This window comes from Scardinius erythrophthalmus (genome assembly GCF_964197995.2).
Source record: "Scardinius erythrophthalmus genome assembly, chromosome: 16".
NCBI lineage: Eukaryota > Metazoa > Chordata > Actinopteri > Cypriniformes > Leuciscidae > Scardinius > Scardinius erythrophthalmus.
The window spans coordinates 16,013,235-16,037,993 of NC_138236.1; the positions used below are offsets into that span (position 1 = coordinate 16,013,235).

The 24,759-nt window shown below is 35.8% G+C and overlaps 1 protein-coding gene across 1 annotated transcript in view; it reads left to right on the forward strand.

Annotated features, from left to right (window-relative positions):
- The window catches only part of LOC308704062 (uncharacterized protein), an 86,988-nt gene that overhangs the window by 7,800 nt on the left and 54,429 nt on the right, over positions 1 to 24,759 (forward strand). Inside the window, exon 8 of the mRNA XM_081388136.1 lies at positions 1,308 to 1,376. Coding sequence (XP_081244262.1) covers positions 1,308 to 1,376 — 69 coding nt within the window. The remainder of the gene's footprint in view (positions 1 to 1,307; positions 1,377 to 24,759) is intronic.

The window sequence follows — 24,759 nt, forward strand, 5'->3', positions numbered from 1 at the left end:
TCCTTTGACCTCTTTTTGATTGCAAGGCAGGAAATAGCACTGAACTTAATGAAGGTTTTAGTCTGGGAAAGATAAGGGAAGAAAGGAAACAAACTAGCTTATTTATGTTTTTATTTTTCTCTCAAAGCCAGGTCAAGGCTGTGTCAGTCTGCTGCATGGCTAGCCCTGCGGCCACACGTGCACACACGCACTGCTCCCCCATCAAGTGACCACGCTTCTCCACTGACACTGTTTTTTGCTTAAGGCTACACATTTCATGCTTTTTCAAAAACATATTTTCGTTTCTGTGTCTAAATGAATTTTCGCAGGTAATCTGTTAAGTAGGGCTTTACTCTGCTGAAGAAACCACAGAAAAACAAGCCTCACCTGAACTGACTCGTTGAGGGAATTTATAAAAGTTTGTTTACTTTCCTACTGGTTAAAATTTCAGGGAACTTGCTTTGCACTAGACATAAATTTGTGATATGTAGTTTGGAAAATCCTGGCAGGTAGGAGAGTATGTGCATCTTTGAAGCATGTTGTAATCAGGTTCAGCGCTCTTATCAACTCTTTTTACATAGCTGATTTAGAAAACATTTATCCAGTTTAGAGACAAAAGAGACTGTGTTAATATGTACAATACAATAATGAGCCTGATAACATCACAGACAAGCTACAATGAACCCATGAGATGAAGCGGCCTTGATGGTATGATGATATGTTGAAATATAAAATAGTGTTTATAAAGAGGATTATTGAAATGTCTATTGAGACCATCAGAAAATCAGTCGCATACAGAACTTAATGGACCATTAAGCCCAAAGTATACTTTGGCCACCCACGTGACGTAACTTTTATCATCAGGAGGGTCCGCAGACTTCCGCACACCCTGTCCACGTGCAGCCCAAATTTTGTGACAAATTTTTGCATCACATCATCACATATGCATATTAGAATGATTTCTGAAGGATCATGTGACACTGGAGTAATGTAACTTTTACAATACAGGAATTACAGTTGAAAATATATTCAAATAGAAAATATTTATTTTAAATTATACTAATATATCACAATATTTCTATATTTCAGTATTATTAATTAAAAAAAATGCAGCCATGGTGATCATTATAGACTTATTTAATAAACATTTTAATCTTAACCATTTTTGGTAGTGTACTTATTTTCTAATTCACCTTTGTATATTAATCGTTATTGAGTCTTTTAAATCAATTTTCATATAATTTTCTCATCAATTCACATCATCAAGTCTTTCATTACCCTTAATTTACCTCTCAGTTAGTTAATATTTATTTACGTTTGTGTTTTAGAGCAACATCCCGCCATATGAATCCAGAATAACAACAGCCAAACTGCTGATCGAGGCCGAGGAGTATGAGGTAGGACAATGGTCTAGCTCAACACTTTTAAGAAGATCATTTCAAATGTTTCAGTCAGTTTCCTTCCAGTATAGAATTCACATTTCAGATTGTTCAACTTGAGCGCTTCTCTGCCAGGCCGAGCTGAAGTGTCCACTGAATGTTGAAGTGGAGCGTATAGTACCTGTCAGTGATTCTTTGAGGTCTTAGCGGTGGTGATGTCTTATACACGGATTCAGCTGATGAGCTTTTTTTAAGCTATTGGGTTGGAAACTGTTTCTTAATAGGGCATTGGATCCACTCTATAGCCAGTCGTTTTTTATTATCTTGTGTTAGCACACTTTAATCCAAACCAATCCGTTCTTGCTGTGCAAGCAAGTTTAAAGACCTATAGAATACAGCTTGTACAAGTACACTAATATTGGCTACAAACAGGCTTAAAGCTGTCAGTGTTGTGAGTAATGAGAAGGTTTAATGTGTGCTCTATTGCAGCTGTAGAGTAAACCATCACCCAGTGTGTTGTAATCCTGTATAATTGTCAACGGGACAATTATTTACTGTCTAATGTGTATTTCTGTGGCTGATGAGTTGAACAAATCAGCTATACCTCATAAGATTCCACTCACCAGCTCTGCAAAGCGAAAGAGGTGTAAGTGCTAAAATAACTAAAAATTGTTAGTAAATATTGACGTCGTATTGATCGTCGGACTGATCCTCACAAACAAATATTGAATAATTTAAATAATTTTCTTACTTATTGTGAAAATTAATCCGCAAAATTAATTAACTGACAGCTCTTATTCAAATAGAGAGTGCTGATATCGACAGAGACAGAAACATTACTAAAGACAACAATATTTATATACATAAGGTACAGCTAAATGTGACAATTGTTATATGGGTTTATGTCATGAATGGGTATCATTAGCAGTATCAGTAGCAAGTATTGATAATACTGGCCTTCATTTAGTAAAAATATATTATTAATATCTAAATTAAACAGTCTTAAAGTTGTTTCTGTTCTCTGGTATAGCATTTTAAAATTGGCCGTTTATCGCTTATCAGTCATAACATGAAAATAATTATCAGCTCATTGTTTTATTCCAGCACTTAGTGAGCTACCTACATAGACAGAATTTTTGAGTGTCATCAGATGTAGTGTCATTCAAAAGTTGAGGTGAACTGTATAGTCCTCCAGTGTTTGTTAGTAGTTATGTCTATCGTGTTAGTGTAAAGGAGTCCCACAGCTGTTTTGGATTTCTGAGCGAGACCGTGTCCACAGTTATTAATGCTAAGACTATAGATTTGTTTCCCTTTAAACTCTTTTCTCATTTTCTATCAGCGCTAAGGCGACCTCTGAATAATGCAGGAATGGTATTTTATTTGCACTTATCCGTGACCTTTCCAGTTGAGTGTGAGTGTGCATTAAGACTCTTTTTGTGCAGAGAGTGTGAACGTCCTGACACCTGTCCAGCACTCGGAGAGAGGTATCGGAAAAAGTGAGAGAACAGAGAATTTAAATAATAGCGAAGAGGAAAGAGAAAGAATGACAGGGTCGAGAGACAGAATGAAAAAAGGCAGGACCAGGATGAGATGCTATAAAAGTGAAAGTCAGTTTGAGAGAGAGAGAATGATAAATTGACAGCTGTGTGGAGCTCACTTTTCTTTAGTTCTTTTTCACACTTGCTTATATTTGTTCGGTTCATGCTGACGAGACAGTGAAGGACTGAGTGCTGCAGCCTGACTTTAAAAGCGTCTGCTCTCCCTTAGACGAACACAAATAGAATCTCCTCTCAGCAAGGGGGGCGTATTAATATTAATACCAGTCACCTGGCTGTCTGTCAAAATGATGCCAAAGGTTGCAGGGTCGTCTCTGCGACAGCGGGTGTTTAGACAGAAGCCGGGCCCCCCGGCAGCAAGGCCCTTTGATTGGACAGCTGGGAAAGGTGAGCACTTCTAAACAGGGAGAGAGAGAAACAGAAGGATGGACTATTTTAGATATCTAGAGGCAGTCCAAGCTCTAAAGATGCTGGTGTAAAAAATCAGTTTTAAACATTCAGCAAAACGAAGCCCAAATTGCTCAAATAATTTTTTTTTGTTGTTGTAGTAAACGGCCCTAGTCATATTTTACATGATGCCTTAGTACACAATAATAATAAATAATCAACTAAATAAATGAAAAGTACATAATATAAAAATATGAACTAAAACATAATAATTAACTAATAATGTAAGCTACTTTTCACTGTTCAGTCAGACCCAGTGGATGAGCTGGGACTTGCTGCTACGATATTATCATATCTATTGATATCTGGCTCATGATACACTTGATACACAAAAATATCCTGCTATTTAAAAATATTTATGGTAAAAAAATAAAAAATAACTGTGGTTGCAATGTTTCAACTGTGGTAACAATGTTTCAAATATTACGGGATGGCATATTGGTCCCTGTATACTTATAATGGTATACTTCATCTGAACTAATTCAGTGTTTCTCGCCCTAAATTATATGGTAATTCATAGTTTTTACTTTTAAAAAATCCACAAATTTGTCAGTATTTTACACAAAAAAAAAGCATATAATGTGGTGTTAAAATATTTACAGTTTTTACAGTATATGGGTTGGTTTAATTTTTTACATAAGCATTTTTACAGCTTTTTTGATTCCCTGTAAAAATTGCATGCTTTTATTGACAGTGTAGTGTACAATAATATTGTGATTGTTTAGCATATCTATATATATTATTCATATATATAAATATTATTTCACACACACACACACACACACACACACACACACACACACACACACACACACACACACACACACACATATTTCCTAAAAACATGAACAATTTAATAAAATATATATATTTCTAATATTCTGACAGTATTTTAAGATAAAATCTGATAATAGATAAAAGATAAAACTGCTGTACTTTGAAATAGTGAGTTTTATTTCATGTTATCTTTTGAAGGAAGCAAGGCTCTATTATCCGTTTTCCTTGCTTTATAGATGAATGTGTATATGCCCTCTTGCCGTAATGTCCTGCATGAGCACATTCAATATTAGTTTTGTTGGCTACGTATGTAACTGTCAGACTGTGGCAATTCAAAATGAGTTTTGAGGACTCTGGAGAGTGTGTGTGTAGTGGCAGCGCATGCTGCACGAGCTAACTCAATATTAGCAAGGCCTTTTCCTGCTCCACTCCAGCTGGGTCAAAGTCTGACACACTGTGTGACAGCACAAGATTGATGTCTTTCTTTGCCAGTGGTCTGAACAGAGGGAGGAGAGGAAGAGAGTCACAGGCAGTGGAATGAGGGGGAGGGAAGGATGGAGAGAGCCGAAGAGACAGTTGTATAAAATGCTTTGGTTGGGAGGAGAAGGAAGTCTTGCCATTTGAACAAAGTGACGAAGGTACTGTCTAATGTCAGTAGCGGTGGACTTAATTATCTCTAAAGAGGGAGATATTTAAAAGAAACTCAAACCCTAGGGACCCACACATAAGGTTATACACACACCCAGACTCCTGTGCTAATTAGCCTTTTGAAGCTAATGACCACACACAGTACTCTTCTTCAAACAAAACTAGACTTTTTTTTTTAATGACTTTTTTGTCTGACTTTTGTTATGACTCAGCCAAGTCAGTGACCTTAAAAAGTATCTGGACGCTTAAGTCACTCTTAATGTTATGAATGTTATTGCATTACTTTTGGGTTGATTCTTAGTTTAACCAAAATTGATTAAAACTAATTCACTTAAATGGCTGTGAAAGGTTCTCACATGATTTATTTGGAGATTTCAATTTTTTATTTTTTTATTTTTATTCTGTAATGGAAATGGAATTAATTCAGATAGATCCAAATTGTGGCTTTTGTGACCAAATCTTTTTAGGGAATATTTGTGCCAGTTTATTTAAAAGGATAGTTCATCTAAAAATGAAAGTTCAGTCATCATTTACTCAACCTAATGTTGTTTCAGTGCATTAACAAATTGTTCTTATGAGTCAAATGTTTTCAAATGTAAATCAGTTGATCCAGTAAACAAAATTCTTCTAAATAATTTGCACAGCTCACTGACGGGATAATAAATAATATTAGTAAGTAACAATTTAGATTTTGATCTGTTCCTCACACAAAAGCTGTCAAATGACTTAGAATGCAGGTCATATGGACTATTAGTTATTTAAAAAAAGAAATTCTTGCTTTTATTCAACAAGGATTCATTAAATTGATCAAAAGTGACAAAGATATTTATAATTTTCAACTGTGATAATAAAAATAAATGTTTCTTAAGCAGCAAATCAGCTTATTAGAATGATTTCTGAAGGATCGTATGACTGAAGACTGGAGAAATGTGGCTGAAAATACAACTTTGCCATGACAAGAAATTAATTTAAATTGAAATAGAAATAGTTATTTTAATGGTTTTACTGTATAATTGATTAAATAAATGCAGCCTTGTTGAACATACAAACTTTATCTCAAAAATATAATAAAAAAACCTTACTGACCCCCAACCTTTGAATTGTTGTGTATTTGTTTATTATTATTATTATTATTATTATTATTATTAGCACTTTTGTGTCCTTTTTGAATCTTGAAAGCGCCAATCATCATTTATTGTAATTCCCTGGAAAAGATTCCAGTACATTTATCCCAAATTTCTCCTTTTATTGTCCACGAAAGAAAGTCATTCATACTGGTTTGGAAAGACATGAGGGTAAGTAAATGAATTTCCATTGCTGGATCAATCCCTTTAAACTGACACAATGACATATAACTGTATATAAGTCTAAGCTGTAGTTTGTAAGTTGTAGTTGGCTCTTTGGAAGTGATTTAAAGTACTTAATACAGGACACAATGGATCGTCTCGTGGGTTTGAGCCTACAACCTATTTTGACAGTACTGATGTAATCATAGTCTTGCTCATCCCGATTTAAAATCCTAAATTTCAAACATGTTTGATATGATCGGGGAGGGCCCGATTTGTGTGAGAGCAGATCGGGAGGTGCAAGATTCAATCTGTGAACGCCTCACATTACCAGATAATCTGTGCCGAACATCAGAACCGATCGAGGCCCTCGACAAGATTTTTTTCTCTGATTCTCGGGAGGGGAAAATCGGGGTTAAATCGGCCTAAAGCTCCTATAGTGTGAGCCAAGCATAAATGAATGGCTGGATCAATCCCTTTGAACTGACACAATGACATGTAACTATATAAGTCTAAGCTGTAGTTTGTCAGTTAGCTGGCTCTTTGGAAGTGATTTAAAGTACGTAATACAGGACAACAATGGAGTTCATGGATCATCTCGTGGGGTTTGAGCCTACAACCTTTTGGTTTGGTTTGCTACACTATGCTACTTTATGATTTGTACTTGTCAGAATTTCTTACTTTAAGGATTTTGTTGATGTCAGGACACATTTAAACAGGATTGACATTGTGGCAGATATAGATGTGGCTCCTATAGTGGTTTTCCTCTGAGTAAAGGAGCACATGACAGAATCTTATAGACTAAGCTAAGGCTTTTTAACACATTCCACATCTTTCCATCTCTTTCTCATTCCGCTCTTTTGTTTCGTGTGTGTCGGAGCTCATAGTGAGAGCCATCAGTAATCCACAACAGCTCTGATAAGAATGATAATTTGGGAAGATACTCTTTTCTCTCAGGTCAGTCTCAGGAGGTTGAAAAAGAGGACTGAGGAGTGTTTTTAGATGCAAGGAAGCCGTGTGTGTGTTAAGGCAAAGGTGATCTTTGGTGTTCACATTTTCTTATATCTTAGATTGTTAAATTGTCTTGTCAAGTCTTCATGCATTGAGAATAGGTTAATGTTAGCTTGTTTAATTCCTATCCCTCCAGTGTGAGTGTTTCTATCTCCTTGCATTCATCTGATGTGATTGCTGTCATGATCTAATAAGGTTGCATAATAAGTGTTTCTATGTTTGATTACAGAAGATTCTTTTGATTTCGATCTCTGAGTAAATATCAAAACATTGCTCTGCTTGTTTGGCCATGCCCGATACAGCAACGTTGGCTCAACCATGGCGTGGTTTTAGGATGGGAATGTTGTATTGGCTGACCAGTGGCAGATGATGGGAGTGTTTGAGAAAGCTGTTTGAAAATTGTCAATATTTTAGCAATTTTGTTTAGTACTGCTAGAGGTGCATATGATGCAAATTTAAATCAGATTTTTACATTTACATTACCTTAATGACCATCATCTAACCCTCACTTAAAGTTAATCTTTAAAAGCAATTATAATTTAATAACACTGTTAACAAATTGTTTGCATATCTCAAAATTAATATAGCTTTTTTACTGTACGTGGGTCGCGGAGTGTTCAGTCAAAGAAACAACAACAACAATTTAAAATGTTTTCCTGATGTGAGACTTTCATTTTGAAAGATGTGCGTGAATGCTGTTGACTCTTCTGCAAAGACTTTGCTGTTCTGTCAGACCGAAAGTGTTTTTTCCATTGCGCTACTTTTCCGATTGTTTTTCTAAACACACACTAGATGGACGACGTGTTTGAGCGTTGCGATCAAGTCTCTCGTCTTTTGCAGCTTCTGGCTTGTGACACACTGCATTCTAAAAACTTCAAGAAAACATGATTCTAGACCTTTAACTTTTTTTTCGTTTCGCTGACCTGTGTTTGTCAGGCTATGTGCCACTATCCTAATGTTATTTTCGCAATTTCTAAGGGCCGGTGTTCACACACATTTTTGAAGTTAAAATTACAAGCATGCAATGTTGTAGTAACGTTGTCAATTAGCAAGTCATAAAGATTATTAAAAAAAAAAACTATCAATAAATTACGTAATTGGTAGCCTACATTGTCTGTTTGCTGGGAAGGATTTACATCCAGGTATGATGTTCTTTCTAATTATCAGGATCAGTGTCCATATGTTTTATTAACAGTTCATGTTAGTATTGTTTATTTACCATGGTATTTATCTTAACCCAAAAATACCCATTTTGATGACTGTGATTTCTCATTCCAACTAGTTCGGGACTTCAGCCTAACCTTAATACTGTTTATTCATCAGTGTTAGTGATATTTTTATAGTTTATTTGCATGTTAAGGTGTGTGTGTGTGTACAGGTTTATATTACACTGTGGGGACCAAGGATAGTAAAACCTGAGATCTCCTACATTGTGGGGACCAGCCAGTGGTCTCCGCAAAGGAAATGGATATATAAACATACTAAATTTTTTTTTATTTTATTTTTTATTGTAAAAATTGTAAAAGTTTTCTGTGGTGGGTAGGTTTAGGGGATAGAAAATACAGTTTGATCAGTAATCAAAATAAAAATATTACACCTATTGAGAATCCCCACAAAGATAGCTAAACCGTGTGAGTGTGTGTGTTAAACATTTTTGAAAAAAAAATTTGCTTGGTTTAAATGAAAAAAAAATTGAGTCGAGGCTTAATGACTATGGGAAAATGTGGGTCCCATGGCCAAATTATGTTGTGATGCCTAAATTCACTTATAAAACAATAGATTTTAATTGTAGTGTTGTTGTTTTTTTTTAAATACAAAATTGTGTAGAATTTATTATTAGCTGTTAGAAGAAAATAATAAAATATTTAGAAAATAATGATTAAACCAGAAAATATTTTTGGAGGCTAAATACAATTTCTAAAATTATTTGGATGTGGAAAAAAACTCAAATTTCATTGTTTTCATCCTTTTTCGGAGTATGATGGAAATTCTGCCTTATACTCTTTTTCCTGAGGAAAAATTTCTTTGTGAATATTTTAGGGCTGTCAAAGTTAGCGCGTTAATAACGCGTTAACGCAAAATCATATTAACGGCACTAATTTTTTTAACGGACGATTAACGCAGCGCGTATTTTCTGTTTGACCCGTGACCCAACCCCTAGTTGGAGAAATGGAGATACACAGTGTTGGCAACTTAGCGACATTGCAGACCCCTTTAGCGATTTTTTGTCCTTCAACAAAGCGCCCAAACCTTATTTAGTTTCTGAGAATATACCGGTACCGCCGGTAGGCTACTGCTCTCTCAGCACGCGCGCGCGCCTCTCTCTCTCTCTCTCTCTCTCTCTCTCTCTCTCTCTGCGTCTCACGCGGAGGAGCAGCGCTTTAATTCAGTTAAACACAGATATTATGTTGCTTCTCTAATTTTACAAATATAGCCGAAATCAGAGCACGGATATTGTCTTTAGCTTATGTGTATTTGATTTCACCAGACGACGGCTCGATCATCAGAATTTTTGTGCAGATTAACGTCTTGGAAGGGAGAGCTGGTTATGTTTATTTGGTCGCGTTTCAGTCACCATTTCAAATTCATTCCGTTGTTTGACAACAGAAACAGTAAAATATGCGTTTTATTGAGAATTTATTGAGAATTTAGCTTCATCAAAATGGGCACAGAGAGAGACTACAATGTAATAATAAATGCTAAATGTACATTTAGCATTTTCAGAAGAGCTGCCCTGTCATGCAAAAATCTAAACATTTTTGTGTTAGTAAATTGCTCAGTGCAAAGAAAGAGAAGTAATGGGAACCTGGTATTTCTTTGTTCTTTCTACATGTGTCTAATAGACATGAACAAGTTCTTTGAAAAACATCTATGACCTTTGAAACATGTCTCGTCTTCATGCTATATTGACTATGGTTTCAATAATAAACATACATTTGCATAAAGCATCTATATTTATCCATGCCCACGTTGATTAGAGTATTACAAACTTGAAAAGTATTAATTTAAGGTATATTTAGAACAAATAAAAAATGTGCGATTAAATGCGATTAATCGCGAGTTAACTCATGACAATCATGCGATTAATCGCGATTAAAATTTTTAATCGATTGACAGCCCTAGAATATTTATAATGAATACTAAATGAAACCAAGTATAAAACTTTTTCACCCCTGCCTACAGTGTGAACTATAAAGAGAGATATTTCTGAAGTGTCTTTGCAGTGACCCTGGAGTCGTGTGCCAGTGTGTTGCAGTCCCTTCGTGCAAGACTCATAAGCTCACTCCCAGTCTAACGCCACTCTTAGCTTTCCTCTAATTGAGATAATGCTTTTCTGCAGCTCTAAGCTGGAGTGATTGGCTGACACATTTAATGGCGGTAAGAGGAACTTTTAGCTAATGAAAAGAATGAAATGTTCATCAGGCCCTGACTCTTAGTTACTGAGCACAAATCAAACTGTTATTTGATATGACTTTAAAGCTTTGGAGAGAGCTGAGAAGCTTGTGTGATGCACCATTTGATGTGAAAACACACACACACACACACACACACACACACACACACACACACACACACACACACACACACACACACACACACACACACACACACACACACACACACACACACACACACACACACACACACAGTTTTCAAGCACATTGACCTAAAGATGCCAGAGGCTGTTTGTTCATCGTATCTCGTATCTTTAATCAGAACTTTCTTCATATAGCCCTTAACTTAGAATTTCAGTTTAAGGAGCTCATCAAATGTTTGAACAGAGCAAGGCTTTTGCAGTATTTGAGTTATACTGACATGCCAGTGATTTATAATCTATACTTAATCAAATCATTAATCAGTGTTCAGTATTCAATAATATATAATATGAGGTTCTTGTTGGATTATAGACGTACACATTAGATATAACACAATATCATTCATAGTCCTTAATATGTATGATTTACATTTCTTACATTTCGATTTAATGCTGAATTATACTTAATTTGATCTCGCAGACTAAATTATGAAAGAATCCTATTTTTTACTGACACAAACCTCTCTTTTTATTATCTCTCTCACTCATTCTCTATATGATTCTGAACTGAGCAGCAAAATGTTCATTTCGTAGCATTTGAGTATGTCAGAGCTGCTCTTTTTTTGAACAGTGAAAGTGAATAGGGACAGATGCTGCTGAGCTCCAAAAAGGATAAAAAGTACTATTAAAGCAACATGATGTGTTTGCTATTTTCAATAAACGTCTGAATAAACATTCTGAAGTAATCCAACATTATTATGGGGAACAGAGTAAACTTGTGCATGAGCATGATAATTTTGGAGAGCAGAATGAACTTTAATTAAGTTCATACGGGTTTGGAATGACATGAGGGTGAGTAAATTAGTACATTTTTTGGGTGAATTATACTATAAAAAAAAGGTGTTACAGTTTGTGCTAAGTTTTTTTTTTTTTTTTTTTTTTTTGGCTCTTTCAGTATTGTATAACCTCTCAAAAATCAGCTTTCATTGCACCTTAACATCCCATATCATGTAAATTTGGAAGTTAATTTAATTAATTTGATATAAATATGAAAGCTTCAACTTTAACTGTCTTGATGATGTGAATAGGTAAACCACAGTCATATACACAGACAAACACATTCTCAGCGATTGTGGTAAACAGCCAATAAATAATGCAATGATCAGGCTTAATTAGAAGCTGCAGATGAGTCATAAATTCTCATTTGAATATTCGGTCCCAGTGAAGTCTCGTTACTAAAACGACCCGGGCCTAATCATTAATTATTCGTTGTCTGCCCTGTCTCTAGTGATTGCTTGGGAAGAAAGCTTGTTTGCTTTTTAACACAGCACCAGAGCCCAGGCAGGGAGAAAGCGATCAAAAGAGATGAAACAGACATAATGTGTGTGTGTGTGTCAGATTTCAAATGCACTGGCCTGCTGCATTGTGGGACATTTTAGTGTTATTAGCCTGCACATTTGCAGGCCTGTGCATTGTGGGACATTTTAGGCTAATAACACTGTTCATGATTAATGTGTTCTTCTGTGTTCATGCATGGATGTGCAAATGTGTGAATGTGCTCCTGAGCACTTTGTGTGTAACACCCTCATAAGTCATATTCAGTGATCAGAAGAATGTGTCCTGTCATAGGGTCATATGAACGAGGTTAACGGTGTGTGTGGTAACCTTTTCACACACTCTCAGCAGACTTGAGATGGGCCATTAGCTCTTTTCCCGGACAGTTTCTCATACACAAAACGTTCTGGCTGGGCTGGAAACGCAAGCCTGCTTTAAATCTTTTCCTAGAGCCGTTTTGTGCGCTGTCAGTCCAGCCTTATATTACAGCATTTGCACTGCATTGGTTCAGGTATGTTTAGACAGGCCAGGGCCTCTATTTCCACTTGACCAAAGTGAGAATGAGACCCACAGTAGACTGCGGTGTCAGGCTTACAGGTCCAAGATTGGTCAGCATGGTTCAGTTGGATGGCTTAACTACACTGGAATTCCTGCTGAAAAAAGCACCTTTTCCCATTAACAGTCTTTTAAACTAGCTGTGTATTTTGACAATACATTTTTGCTAGCAGCATATAAATGGCAAATATATTATTATAATATTTTAGAAGGTTTACCAGTATCTTTTCAGTATCTTGAACAGACTTTTTCCTTGTCCATTTGCTGTCTTTTGCTTCTCGGCTCATGAATCACCAAAAAAGGGTGCTAGTGAAGGGCTTGGGACTCTACACATTCTTGTGTAGAGATTCTTCACGATCACTGTTGCCAGAACATAATTTTCATAATTTTCATTTCATTCACAAAAAATGTAATTTGTCAGAATACGTGGCTATTATTGCTGTCGATGGAGAAAATAGTTTATATCCATAATGCTAACTCTTCCATACAAATAATTATTATACATCTATTTAAAGGACTGAGTTGTAAAGTTTCCATTACAGTTTTTGTATTTCCATGTATTTTTGTGTCACGTTTGTTTTAGTTTGACCTAATTATCATATAGACATGCATTGTGTCAGTAACGTGTTGATGTTTTACATAAATAAACTGTTCAGTTTTCAGTAAAAATATCATACTAAAATATATATTTACTTTATTCTTAACACTGCATATATTTGGTTTTGTTTAAAACAATTAAAATGATTTTGGCAATGTGAATGAATGAAAATAATTATTCTCTGTAAACTTCTCTGAAAAGTATTTTATGCAATTTTGGCAAGTGTATTTTGTTTTATGTATCTTTAGATATTTTTTATTCTTAAACAAGACAAAGATACTAAATGATTTTTTTTTAGCAATGTATTGTGCCCAATTGGCAATTACAGTCCGTATCATATTTTCCTAATGTCTAAAACACGGTGGTATCTCATGGATGAGAATACGCAGATGGAGATGATAAATGCAGATGAGGTTATGCATAATGCAACTACTGTATGCATTATAAGCTTCATATATGGTTATTTTGTAGATGAAACAAGGATTTCTAAAGGAGATTTTGCTCAAGGTTTTGCCGTATGCACTGTTTTACAAATCTGACAACTTTTGTGCATACAAAAATGCACACTTTTATGATCAAATCTACACAAAGTTTTATACATCTGGCCCCTGGCCAAAACACAGTGTACAAGATAAAAAAGGAGTGCATAGCTAATTGCATGTAATTATGCATAATTTACTGTTATTGCTATGGTAAGCACATGTAACATTTGTAACAAAGACACTGTAAAATAAAGTGTTACCACAAGTGTAGTAAAATAAAGACCTAAATGTGTTATTGAAGACAAATAGCCCAAAATCTACAAATTGTCCAGAAAAAAAAAAGAAGAAGATGTTTTTGCCTGCCGTGTCTCCCTTTAAGTGGCGAAGGGCCAAAATAAGTTGTAATGTGGACCAGACTTTATGCTGATAGTTATGCGAGACTTGGTCTCAGGTGTTGTTCTTTTATTGCTGAACGGGCTTTTCCATTGTTTTACTGGGATGTCTGGAAGTGCTTTGAGCTGAGTGTGTTTGTGTGTGTGTGTGTGTGTGTGTGTGTGTGTGTGTGTGTGTGTGTGTGTGTATATACAAAATATGTCTGAGAGGAGGGCATGACAGGCTCTGTCTGTCTTGGTTTGTGTACTAATAAACAGCGCTGGCTCTAATGAATCATTAATGTTCTGTTTACCCAGCTTAATGAACCACCGTTGATGAGGGTCTGTGTTGTGTGTGCGTGTGTGGCTGCTCATTGTATGCCGATAAAGGCTCTGGAACAAGGGGGGGAAAGAACGGAATTGTTATTGTTTTGTCTCATAATGTGAATGAGTGTTTCAAAAGAAGCGAGCGATAAGTATTATTTTTCAGAGTTTGTGTTTGGATGTGTTTGGTCTAATCAGTTAAAGGATAATGACCTGTCTGTCTGTGCTATTGGGTGTGTGTTTGTGTGAAACTCCCTATCGATTGTTGTTTGCTTTGTGTGTATTCCTTTGGCTCTAGTTTGCTCTAATCTTTCTGTCAATGGTTCCCTTGTCATCCAATAACTGACTGGTTGTCATGGAAACCCATTTGTTCTCACATAGACCTGTCAGTCATTTAAAGAGTTTTAATGAGTTGTTTTGCCTTTGATAGGAATGCTGAGAAGATCAGCTCCAGAAATACAGCGCAGTGTTGGGTTTCCTCCAACTTACACTTTTAGCTGAACTTGAGATCATTTAGCACCAAATTATTCCTGTTTGTTTACTTATTGAAAGTTGTGTGGCATGTAGGCTAATATTGGCCATTGCCGCTTGTGCTTTGCAGGATGATTAGTATGCAAAGCATTTTTGATAAGCTATTAAGATGCAATTTTCGGATGTTGTATATATCCCAAAACTAATGCTGCTTTGCTTTCTCTATATTTCTATATAGATCCTGCTTATGAGCTTGAAAGATGTACTATATGAAATATAATGTGATTTTGGTTAGAATAACATAGGCATGTTTGGGCCATTTCATGTTTTTCCCTTAAGACAGCAGGAAGCATTTAGTACTAATTTAACAAAATGGAGATGAAAGAATGTGCATTAGGTGTGTAATTGATGTATCGTATCTGTATTTTATCATACTCGTCGTGCAGGAAATGTAGTTTTGTCGCATAAGCCTGACATTTCATAAACATGCTTAATGAGTCGTTTATTCCTACAAGCTTATAACAATTTTTCATCATGGTGCACAAAATGCAAAAGGAATGAATTTCGCTGTCAAAATTCACATTAAAAGGCAAACTTTTTGCTTGTTAAAAAGGGTTCACACACAAAAACAGCAGTATTTTTGAAAAATGTTTGAAATCATATAGCCTACAATCATATGAAAAAAAGCTTTGGGTCCCACTTTATATTAAGTGGCTTTATCTACTATGTACTAACATGGAAATTAATAATTTGATACTATGTACTATTGTGTACATATATATTTTTACATTGTACTTATATTTTAAAAATACCTGCATGTAATTACAGCTGTAATTAATTTATGTAATTACAGCTGTAATTAATTTATGTAATTACATTTATAATTACACTGTTGACCCTTCCCTTACACATTAACCCAACCTTAAACCTACCCATAGGACATAGGGACACCTGTCCCTAACCTTACCCATATCACCTCAATAGCAGTTAAAGTGTTTTACAATACAACATGAACACAATAAGTACATTGTACTTATTTTTCGATGTAAGTACATAGTACTTGAAGCCACTTAAGATTTGGTTCTCAACTAGGGGTCTCAGCAGTCTTCCAAGGGGACTTAAAATTATTTAAAAAATAAGCCAAAACAACTTAGTCTAAATATTTCTTATTGTAATTCATCCCCTCAACAACCATTTTTCTTTCTTTGATGAACCAGGATTCCCACAGGAGTCTTGAAAAACCAAAGCCTCATTTTTGAAGTGTCATTTCTAGACCTGGAAAAGTTATACTTGGAGTCAAAAAGTTTGAGTACAGCGGATAAAAGCCTGATAAAAGTTGTCTTATTTTTGCTGCGGGTAATCTTAAGGTCACTTGACCAACCGAATACCTTTATCTCTTTATTGGATGCCTTGTTATCCTTGGAATAGTGAATCATGTCTGACGGTGGATAGTGTTTCTAATTGCACCAGATAACTTTTTTTTGTCTTCTTTTGCATGATGCTGTATCCACACCATTAGAACATATCAGGGACTGACAAGCACAATATAATATTTTTTATTGAACATTGGGGCAAAGAGAAAACCCATAGTGTTCTAATGGTAACTCAAATCGTTGTGCCGTTACATGATTTAAAGACTTCATACTTGAATGTACTTTGTCACATTGCATTTTTCTTTTCGTCATTCTGTCTTTGGACAGGAGTTGGCACTTTGTTGTTTGTTAACACTTCTGAAGTCTGTGTGCCACGTTGAATCTGTCAAATGAAATTTGCCGTTAATTTGTGTAATCCGGTGTAAAAGGTGTCTTCCCAATGGGCTAATGCTCTTATCACTGTGATGCAGAGTTTGTTTGTGTGTATGAGAGAGAGAGAACGGATGAATATTCTCACATCTCTTTGACAGCCTCTCATTGATATCTCATGGATGAGATTAAAATCTCTTAGGACTGGCAGTGCTTCTAAATTGGCACGAGTGCTTCATCTTCAGCTTTTCTTTTCCACGTGTAAGCTGCCGGCATGTCACGCAAGCAAACTGACACTTTCCTTTGAAATCCTGTCAGCAAGCGTCTGCTCCCTCCCGACTGTCAGTCAGAGCTCAGCTCAGCTCTGCTCCGGCACATGGCTGACTGCCTAAATCAAACTCTCGCATTCAATGCGTCTAAGAGAGGGGAAAGGGAATGTGTTGTTGTTTGTCTGTGAGTGTTTGTTTCAGGTAGAGCTGGGTGAGTGTTTGTTTCAGGTAGAGCTGGGTGAAGGCATGCTGAAGCAGTCTGTTCACATATGCATGACATGTTGAGCCCTGGTGCCCACATGGATGACACAGTTTGAATTTAGCCAGCAACATGTTCGAACCCTATTCTCCCTCTTTCCCCAGTAAATCTTTCTTTCTTTCTCATCATTAACTGCTGCGAAGCAGGGCAGTCTTGAGAAGCCAGGTTATCCTGGTATGTATCTGCTAATATGAAATCGGGTAAATTTAGGTATATAACGGGTGAATTGTGTATATGATTTATATCACGATTTATATCACTTTCTCCACTGACGTTCGAAGTTGTTCAAAGTGTTTCTAAGGATGCTGATTGTTAGAAGGCAGCTGTCTGACTCTGAGATGTGAACGGGAACATGGTCTGTGTAACATTAGCAACACATTATAAGCTGTTTGATAACACAGTCAAGCTAAATGCTAATCATTTTACCGTTATGTGCAGAGAGCATTACCATTCTGATACATCGGGCCCTACTATACACCCGGCGCAATGCAGTGCCAGGCAAGTGTTTTTTGCTAGTTTCAGCTTGATGCAGTTTTCATTTTCACATCTTGCACCACGTTTTTTAAATAGCAAATGCTTTTGCACCCATCTGTGCGCCCATGGGTGTGTTGGTCTGAAAAAGAGGTGTGTTCAGGTGCATTGTTGGCGCGTTGCTATTTTGAGGCAACTGAAGTAGACTGTGCCATTGACCAACTGAAACCTGGTCTAAAGTCAATGGTGCAGTATTTTTATTTATTTAAAGAGCGTGATAGCGTATGTCATTTTGGTGATCAAAGATGAGTTTTAAAGGATAAAATTATTGACTACAGGGGGACTTTAATTACTCTACACATTCAGATCATTGTTTTGAAACGATGCTGTTTACAGGCCAACAGTCTTCGTTGAAGATTCTGTGTAACTCCACTTGTAGGAAACAGAAAGTACATAGTAGTTGAGATCTCTTGAGTTGATATAATGCAGCATGAGCTTAACTCTAATAACAAGGTGAGCCAATTGCAGTTTGTGGTTTAAGCTGCAAGGCTGAAGAGAGACTTTTATTTTTATCACAGCGTGGGGCTAAAAGCTAACTTTCAAATGTTCTCTCCTACATTGAAGAAGTGCTGCAATGTTTTCGAACTATAAGCACTTTTTGACATTATGTGTCCATGGCAGACTAATGAACTGTATGAGACAGGACCAGCTGACCTGCCACATCAGCATATTTGTATGTAGGTCAAATATATACCAAATGCAGTATAATAGCATGTACAGTGGTTGTGTTATCCCTTTACACAAAAGTAATGTGGTGATACCATGGTAAAGTTACTGTATCAGATGGAAAAATAGTTCTTTTCAATTTTGCATCCAATTTTCAAAGTGGCATATTTGTAAATTTACTTGTCTATTATATTTGGTCAGTGTTCTGCCCTTTAAATAATTCTGCAGTGTACATTTTTTTTCCAATTAGATGATTAGATATTTAATTGCATGAGTGCAAGATATCACTTGTGCATGAGACACTGAAATATAGCACTTAATATTTTCAAATGCTGGCCTACTTGTAACTTTACTTGTTTATATATTTAGTTACTGTCAATTTGGCATGTTATTTTTGTTTGTTTGTTTGGTTAATGGTTAATTTTAATTATTTCTCTCCCCCTGACACTCACTCTCTCTGACTTATTTTCTCTCTCTCTCTCTCTCTCTCTCTCTCTCTCTCTCTCTCTCTCTCTCTCTCTCTCTCTCTCTCTCTCTCTCTCTCTCTCTCTCTCTCTCTCTCTCTCTCTCTCTCTCTCTCTCTCTCTCTCTCTCTCTCTCTCTCACACACTCACACTCACACACACACACACACACTCACACTCACACACACATACACACACACACACACACACACACACACACACACACTTTTGCACATGCATTTAGTTAAAAACAGTGTGCAGGGTTGTGGGGTTTAGTGTATTTTAGGCGCTGTGTTGACAGAGCATCAATAAAAATCCTAATAAGGTCTATGTGTGTTAGTGTGAGTGTATGTTTAGATGCAGATAGAGGGAAATCTATTTGTCTTGCCGGCAGAGGTCAGGGAGGGCATGTAGAAGCGTCAGAGCTCAGCAGGAGTAGTAGAATAGAGAAACGTAGCCTGAATTAGAGGAGAGAACAGAGATGGTACTGTTTCACACACACACAAACACAAACACACACAGACAGACATGCTGATGTACACGTGTGGAACCTGTTACAGCATCAGCACAGAACTGCAGTGAAACACACAGCACATCTGGAAGAACAACAGGACAGCATTCTCTTTCTCTCTCAATCAATAGTTCTATCAGCAGAGGCCATGAAAGATCAGACATGCTCAATCCTTAAAAGCAGATAAAGAGATGGGGTGCTTTGTGGTATCTGTCCTGTGTGTTTGTCACTCTCGGTCTGTTGCTGTCTTTTAATCATTACCTCCATCAGTGGAGGGCAATAGAGATCAAACATTTGCTTCTCTAAAAGCAGTTAACAGGCTGGATTGCTTTATATTAGGGTTTTGGTGCTTGTACCTCTCTCTCTCTCTCTCTCTCTCTCTCTCTCTCTCTCTCTCTCTCTCTCTCTCTCTCTCTCTCTCTCTCTCTCTTTCTGTCACGTACATGTACACAGCACACTTGTGCATCCTCCACTTTCATGAGTAACAAGATCAATGACTTTTGTCTTCTTTCTTCTTTATAAGTAAGGATGCTCTATCTATCTATCTATCTATCTATCTATCTATCTATCTATCTATCTATCTATCTATCTATCTATCTATCTATCTATCTATCTATCTATCTATCTATCTATCTATCTATCTATCTATCTATCTATCTGTCTGTCAATCTGTCTGTCTGTCTGTCTGTCATTTTGCTCTTTTTGTAGTAAGTAATCTATCCATTCATCAGTCTATCATTCTGTATATCTGTCTGTTGTTCTATCTATCTATCTTTATCTATCTATCTATCTGTCTGTCTGTCTGTCCGTCCGTCCGTCCGTCCGTCCGTCCGTCCGTCCGTCCGTCCGTCGTTCTGTCTATTGTTCTGTTCATCCATCGTTCTGTCTGTCGTTCTATATATCATTTTATCATTTTGATCGATCTATCTCTCTGCCATTTTGTTCTCTTTGCAGTCATCCATCCATCCATCCATCCATCCATTGTTCTGTCTTTCTTTCTTTTGTTCTATATATCATTCTTTTTATCTGTCCGCCTGTCCATCTGTCCGTACGGCGTTCTAAATATCATTCTATGTCTCATTCAATATTGGGTATTTAACTGTGCATGCTCAGGCTCTTTTTACAGTTTTACATTTACGTAGATACCTTTGCTGTAAACTAACACTCACTTCAAGTTAATCTTCAAGTTAAACACTAATTATACTAATTAATTATTCAGTTATTGTAATAATTGTTTATTATTAATAAGTATAACACTAATTTAATCTTTAAATCTCTAAATGAATATCCATATTTTATACTTTACATTTTAATATTGTGATGTTCAAATTCACTTATAGCATTTAAAACTATTAAGATTTTTGGTGTTTCGGAATGTTTCACTACACTTACGTTTGCATGGCTTTCTTTACTTAGTCATTTCACATTTGAGGTGAATAGAATTTATCTGCAATTTGTTTTGCTTTTTTGTCATATTTGTTGTGAAAGGGCCTTTAAATAGTGCAAAGCAACATGCATACATTTAATATATAGTGTGATTGACAAGTAAAAATAAAAGCTACAAGTAAAGTAAAAAGTAAATGGAAATAATTCAAAAAAGAGCCGTTGTAAAAGGTCTCTCTCATTCTGTGCTTATAGCACTGCAGTTCTTGCTAGCAGTGTGTAGTTTTTCATTATTCATTACAATTACCAGTGTATGGTGTGCATATTTAATTTTAATTTGCTGGGAAAACTTTTCCTGGTTATCTGTGTATTTTGTGCATTCTGTCAGAAAGTGTTCGACATCAGTCGTCTGGCTGTGCGCAGTCATTCGTTGTGTTTCGTTATGGTTTCCACTCTGAAAACCCTCTTGAACTCTGCCCAATCAGCAGTGAAGGATTGGGCACAGACTCACGACGGCAATCACAGCAGCCGATATCCACTCCTCCCAGCATGTGCTCTCTTCTGCAGTATGGCACACTCTCTCTCTCTCTCTCTCTCTCTCTCTCTCTCTCTCTCTCTCTCTCTCTCTCTCTCTCTCTCTCTCTCTCTCTCTCTCTCTCTCTCTCTATAAGGATTTCATCAGCACTCCCCCTAGTACGCCTCCCATCAGCACACTCTAATTATTCCCTGTAATGAAAATACTCAGTTTTGCTTTTCAGTCTCATTTCCTTTCTTTGTCCCACAATTCCCACAAGGATGGAAAACCTGAAAAATTGAGTCTTTTTAAAATTGTGAAATCTAGGCCTGGAAAAGTCATAGCAAATGAATGCACTCTTAAAAGTTCTAGAGATCAGTGGTTCTCAACTTGAATTTGCTGGATAAGGATTATGAATACATTAAAAAATATTTTTGGTCTAACTAGAAACATTTAATTTGTTTGGTGTATATTTTATTGTTAATTAATTTAAAAGACTTTTCCAGGTCTAGAAATTAGGCATCCTCATAAATCCATTTTTTTCAAGACTGGGGATCCTGGTACTTCTAGAAAAAAAGAGGGTTAATTAAAATAAGGAATATTTATATTAATTTAAATCATTTTAAGTTGTCTTGACGCCTGCTATTCGGTCTTATTCTATGACCTTAGTTTTTATTGTCAACATTTATACACTTATAGTTTATAACATTTATTGATTTCAAAGATTTGTTTCTGGAAATCCACTGGTTCTTTCCATGTTTCACACTATTTGCAGTTTGCTGTCACACTTTCATGCACTCCAGAATGAATCATAAATGCCGGATAAAACCCTGTGGAGCTGTAAACTCCTCATTCTGAGCATGTTGTTTTCCAGAGCATTTCATTACTTTTTTCTCACTCCTCCTCTCCATCCTTCTCGCCCTCTCTCTCATCCCAGTCTAATTATGTTTGACCTGACATTTGGCTTCCTCTTCTTAATTTCTCTAATTTGGCTGCTGTTCTTGTCTTCACACCCATCCGCCTCTCCCTCTGCCTGTCCTTGCTTGCCTTATTATAATGTCCCTCAAGGCTTCGACCTTGAACCTTTCAGCTAAAAGCTATTTTATTTCTCCATTATTAGTAGTTTGTTTTTAATTACTAAAACACACACTGAACCCATCACAGACAAATATTAACAAACATTTGAATATTCTTGATCTTCAAGAGGGTTGAAGAGCCATGAACTGCCATTCTTTCAAATCTCTCTATCGATGCGTCTTTATTCTGCTGGTGTTTTTTTTTTCCTCATGAAAACGTGACTTGATTTTCAGGAAAGCTCCTTTGTCTACCTTTGATACTGCAAATAGGCTGCTTATCATACATTCAATTGTCTGTGTGGAACCGTCCTGTGACGGTTTGTTAGGAAAGTAAATACATAGAGAGGACATTGAATCGTGTTACTTTGATCGTCACAAGAGGCTTCGCTGCTTTCAAATTCTGAGTGAGAGCATGTTCAACAACAAGCTTTGTGTTGTTTGTTCTTTTGTGTTGGCCGTGAATGGCAGGCTTTTTGCGCAAATTTCATCTCTCTGCTTTTCAATATTCCAGCACCTGCTATCCAGTGATCCATTGTTCTCTTCTCAAGGCTTTTTGGCTTTACATGTGTTTACATTTCCTCAAAATGATGTAGTCTTTTGTACCTCTAAAACATTTGTGAATCTCATGTAATTCTGGATAAGAGTTAGATTATTTATTAACTGGTTTTAATGCCGGATTCTCCAAAAGATTTATAACTGGATTGTTTCTCTCTATCAGGTTAAGCAGCAAATAAACTACTTGCAGTTTTTTCCCCCCACTTTTGGCATCTCAAGGAAAACAATGAAAGTTATTATTGTTACATCACTCAAACCAAGAAAAAAAAAAAAGTTGAAATATTTTTCTTTTCTTCTTTCATTCTTGCACATTTATTTTCCTGTGTTAATGTTTTTCCTATTGAAAAAAAGTTTGTTTTCTACATATTGTAATAACAGATTAATTTGCTCATAAGCATTGTTACTCATTTTGTGAGTAACAATATAAAAAAAACTATAACTGGACAGTTTGCGCAAACTTAAAATTCTGCTGTCATTTGCTCACAATCATGTTGTGATCATGAATCATGACAAAAAATCATGTTTTTTTTTTTGTCTGTACAGTGTTAATTCAAAACGGCTTGGTTACTTACATTCTTCAAAATATCTTCTTTTTTGTTCTGCATAGGAAAGAAGGTCATACATTTATGGGATGATATGAGGGTAGTAAATGATGACAGAATTTAATTTTTTGGGTGAACCAAAATTTAGTAGTACAAAATTTCAAAAGTGCTGTTTGCACTTGAAGATCCGCATCATAGCTGTTACTGCGATAAATTGACCCTACAGTACGTGACAAATCACAGCTTAAGAGGAATAATTTGCTGTTTTGAGTGAGAGATATGATGTGTTAGAGATAAACGTGTTATGTGCATGAGACATGGCCAATCTTTTTCATCAACAGATGCAGCTTTTATTTGTATAGGCCCATATTTAACTTTTTTAAATAGTCTATAGAGCTGCCGTGTTAACAATTCTAAAATTTGTTTAAAGCTTTCTGGATTCAACCCACTTTCCTAATTTGTTTGAGATAAAATTATACTAGGCCTACATATTATTAAATATTATTTACACAATTATTTACAAGTGTCATGTCAAGTAGCTAGCTGACCATGAAACTTTATTATTTAATTGTATACATACATTTATTTTATTAACAAGTGTCATGTTCATCAAGCAATATTCAGAAACAGGTGCAGTTGTAGCTATTATTAGCTATTATTTTTCTGATTAACTTTTATTACTGTAGAAAAAAAATAGGCTACAAAAATAAGGCTGAATAATGTTTGAGAGGTAACACATCTTATTCTTACTAGTAGTAATAAATAATTTTATATACAATTTAATATGAATATAATATATTTAATTCACCTTTGAACTACATTGGCAAAGCCACAAACACGGATGCTACATATAGGCTAATTCTTTCATGTGACACCACATTTATTGGCAGTAAAGCATTTTTCTCGACAAAAAGTATGTCGAGAAAAACTTCAAATGTTTTTCGTGACATTTGAAGTATCAACATAGAATTTATACGCTAAAGTTAAGCGGAAAAACATTGGGCCGACATTTGTAAAAAATTATTGATATGTGCCATTTCCATCAGCTATATCGGTAAACATTTTGATGTGCTAAACCTTTTATCGCAAAAAAAAATCCTTGGATGGAGACCAAGGAGAGTGATGTATACAATCTTAATTCTGTAGATTCTGTCTGGGTAGTGAACAACAAACACTACCATTCAAAAGTTTGTGGTTGGTAAGATTAAAATGTTTTTGAAAGAAGTCTCTTATGCTCACCAAGACTGCATTTATTTAATAAAAAAAAAAAAAAAAAAAAAAATTATAATAATTTTGTGGGTAATTACAGTAATTTAAAATAACTGTTTTCATTTTAAAAGCTGAATTTTCAGCAGCCATTAGGCTACTCCAGTTTTCAGTGTCACATGACGGTGCTCAAGAAGCATTTCTTATTATTGTTTAAAACAGTTGTGATGCTTAATTTTTTAGTGGAAACCATGCCCTCATTTTCAGGATTCTTTGATGAATAGAAA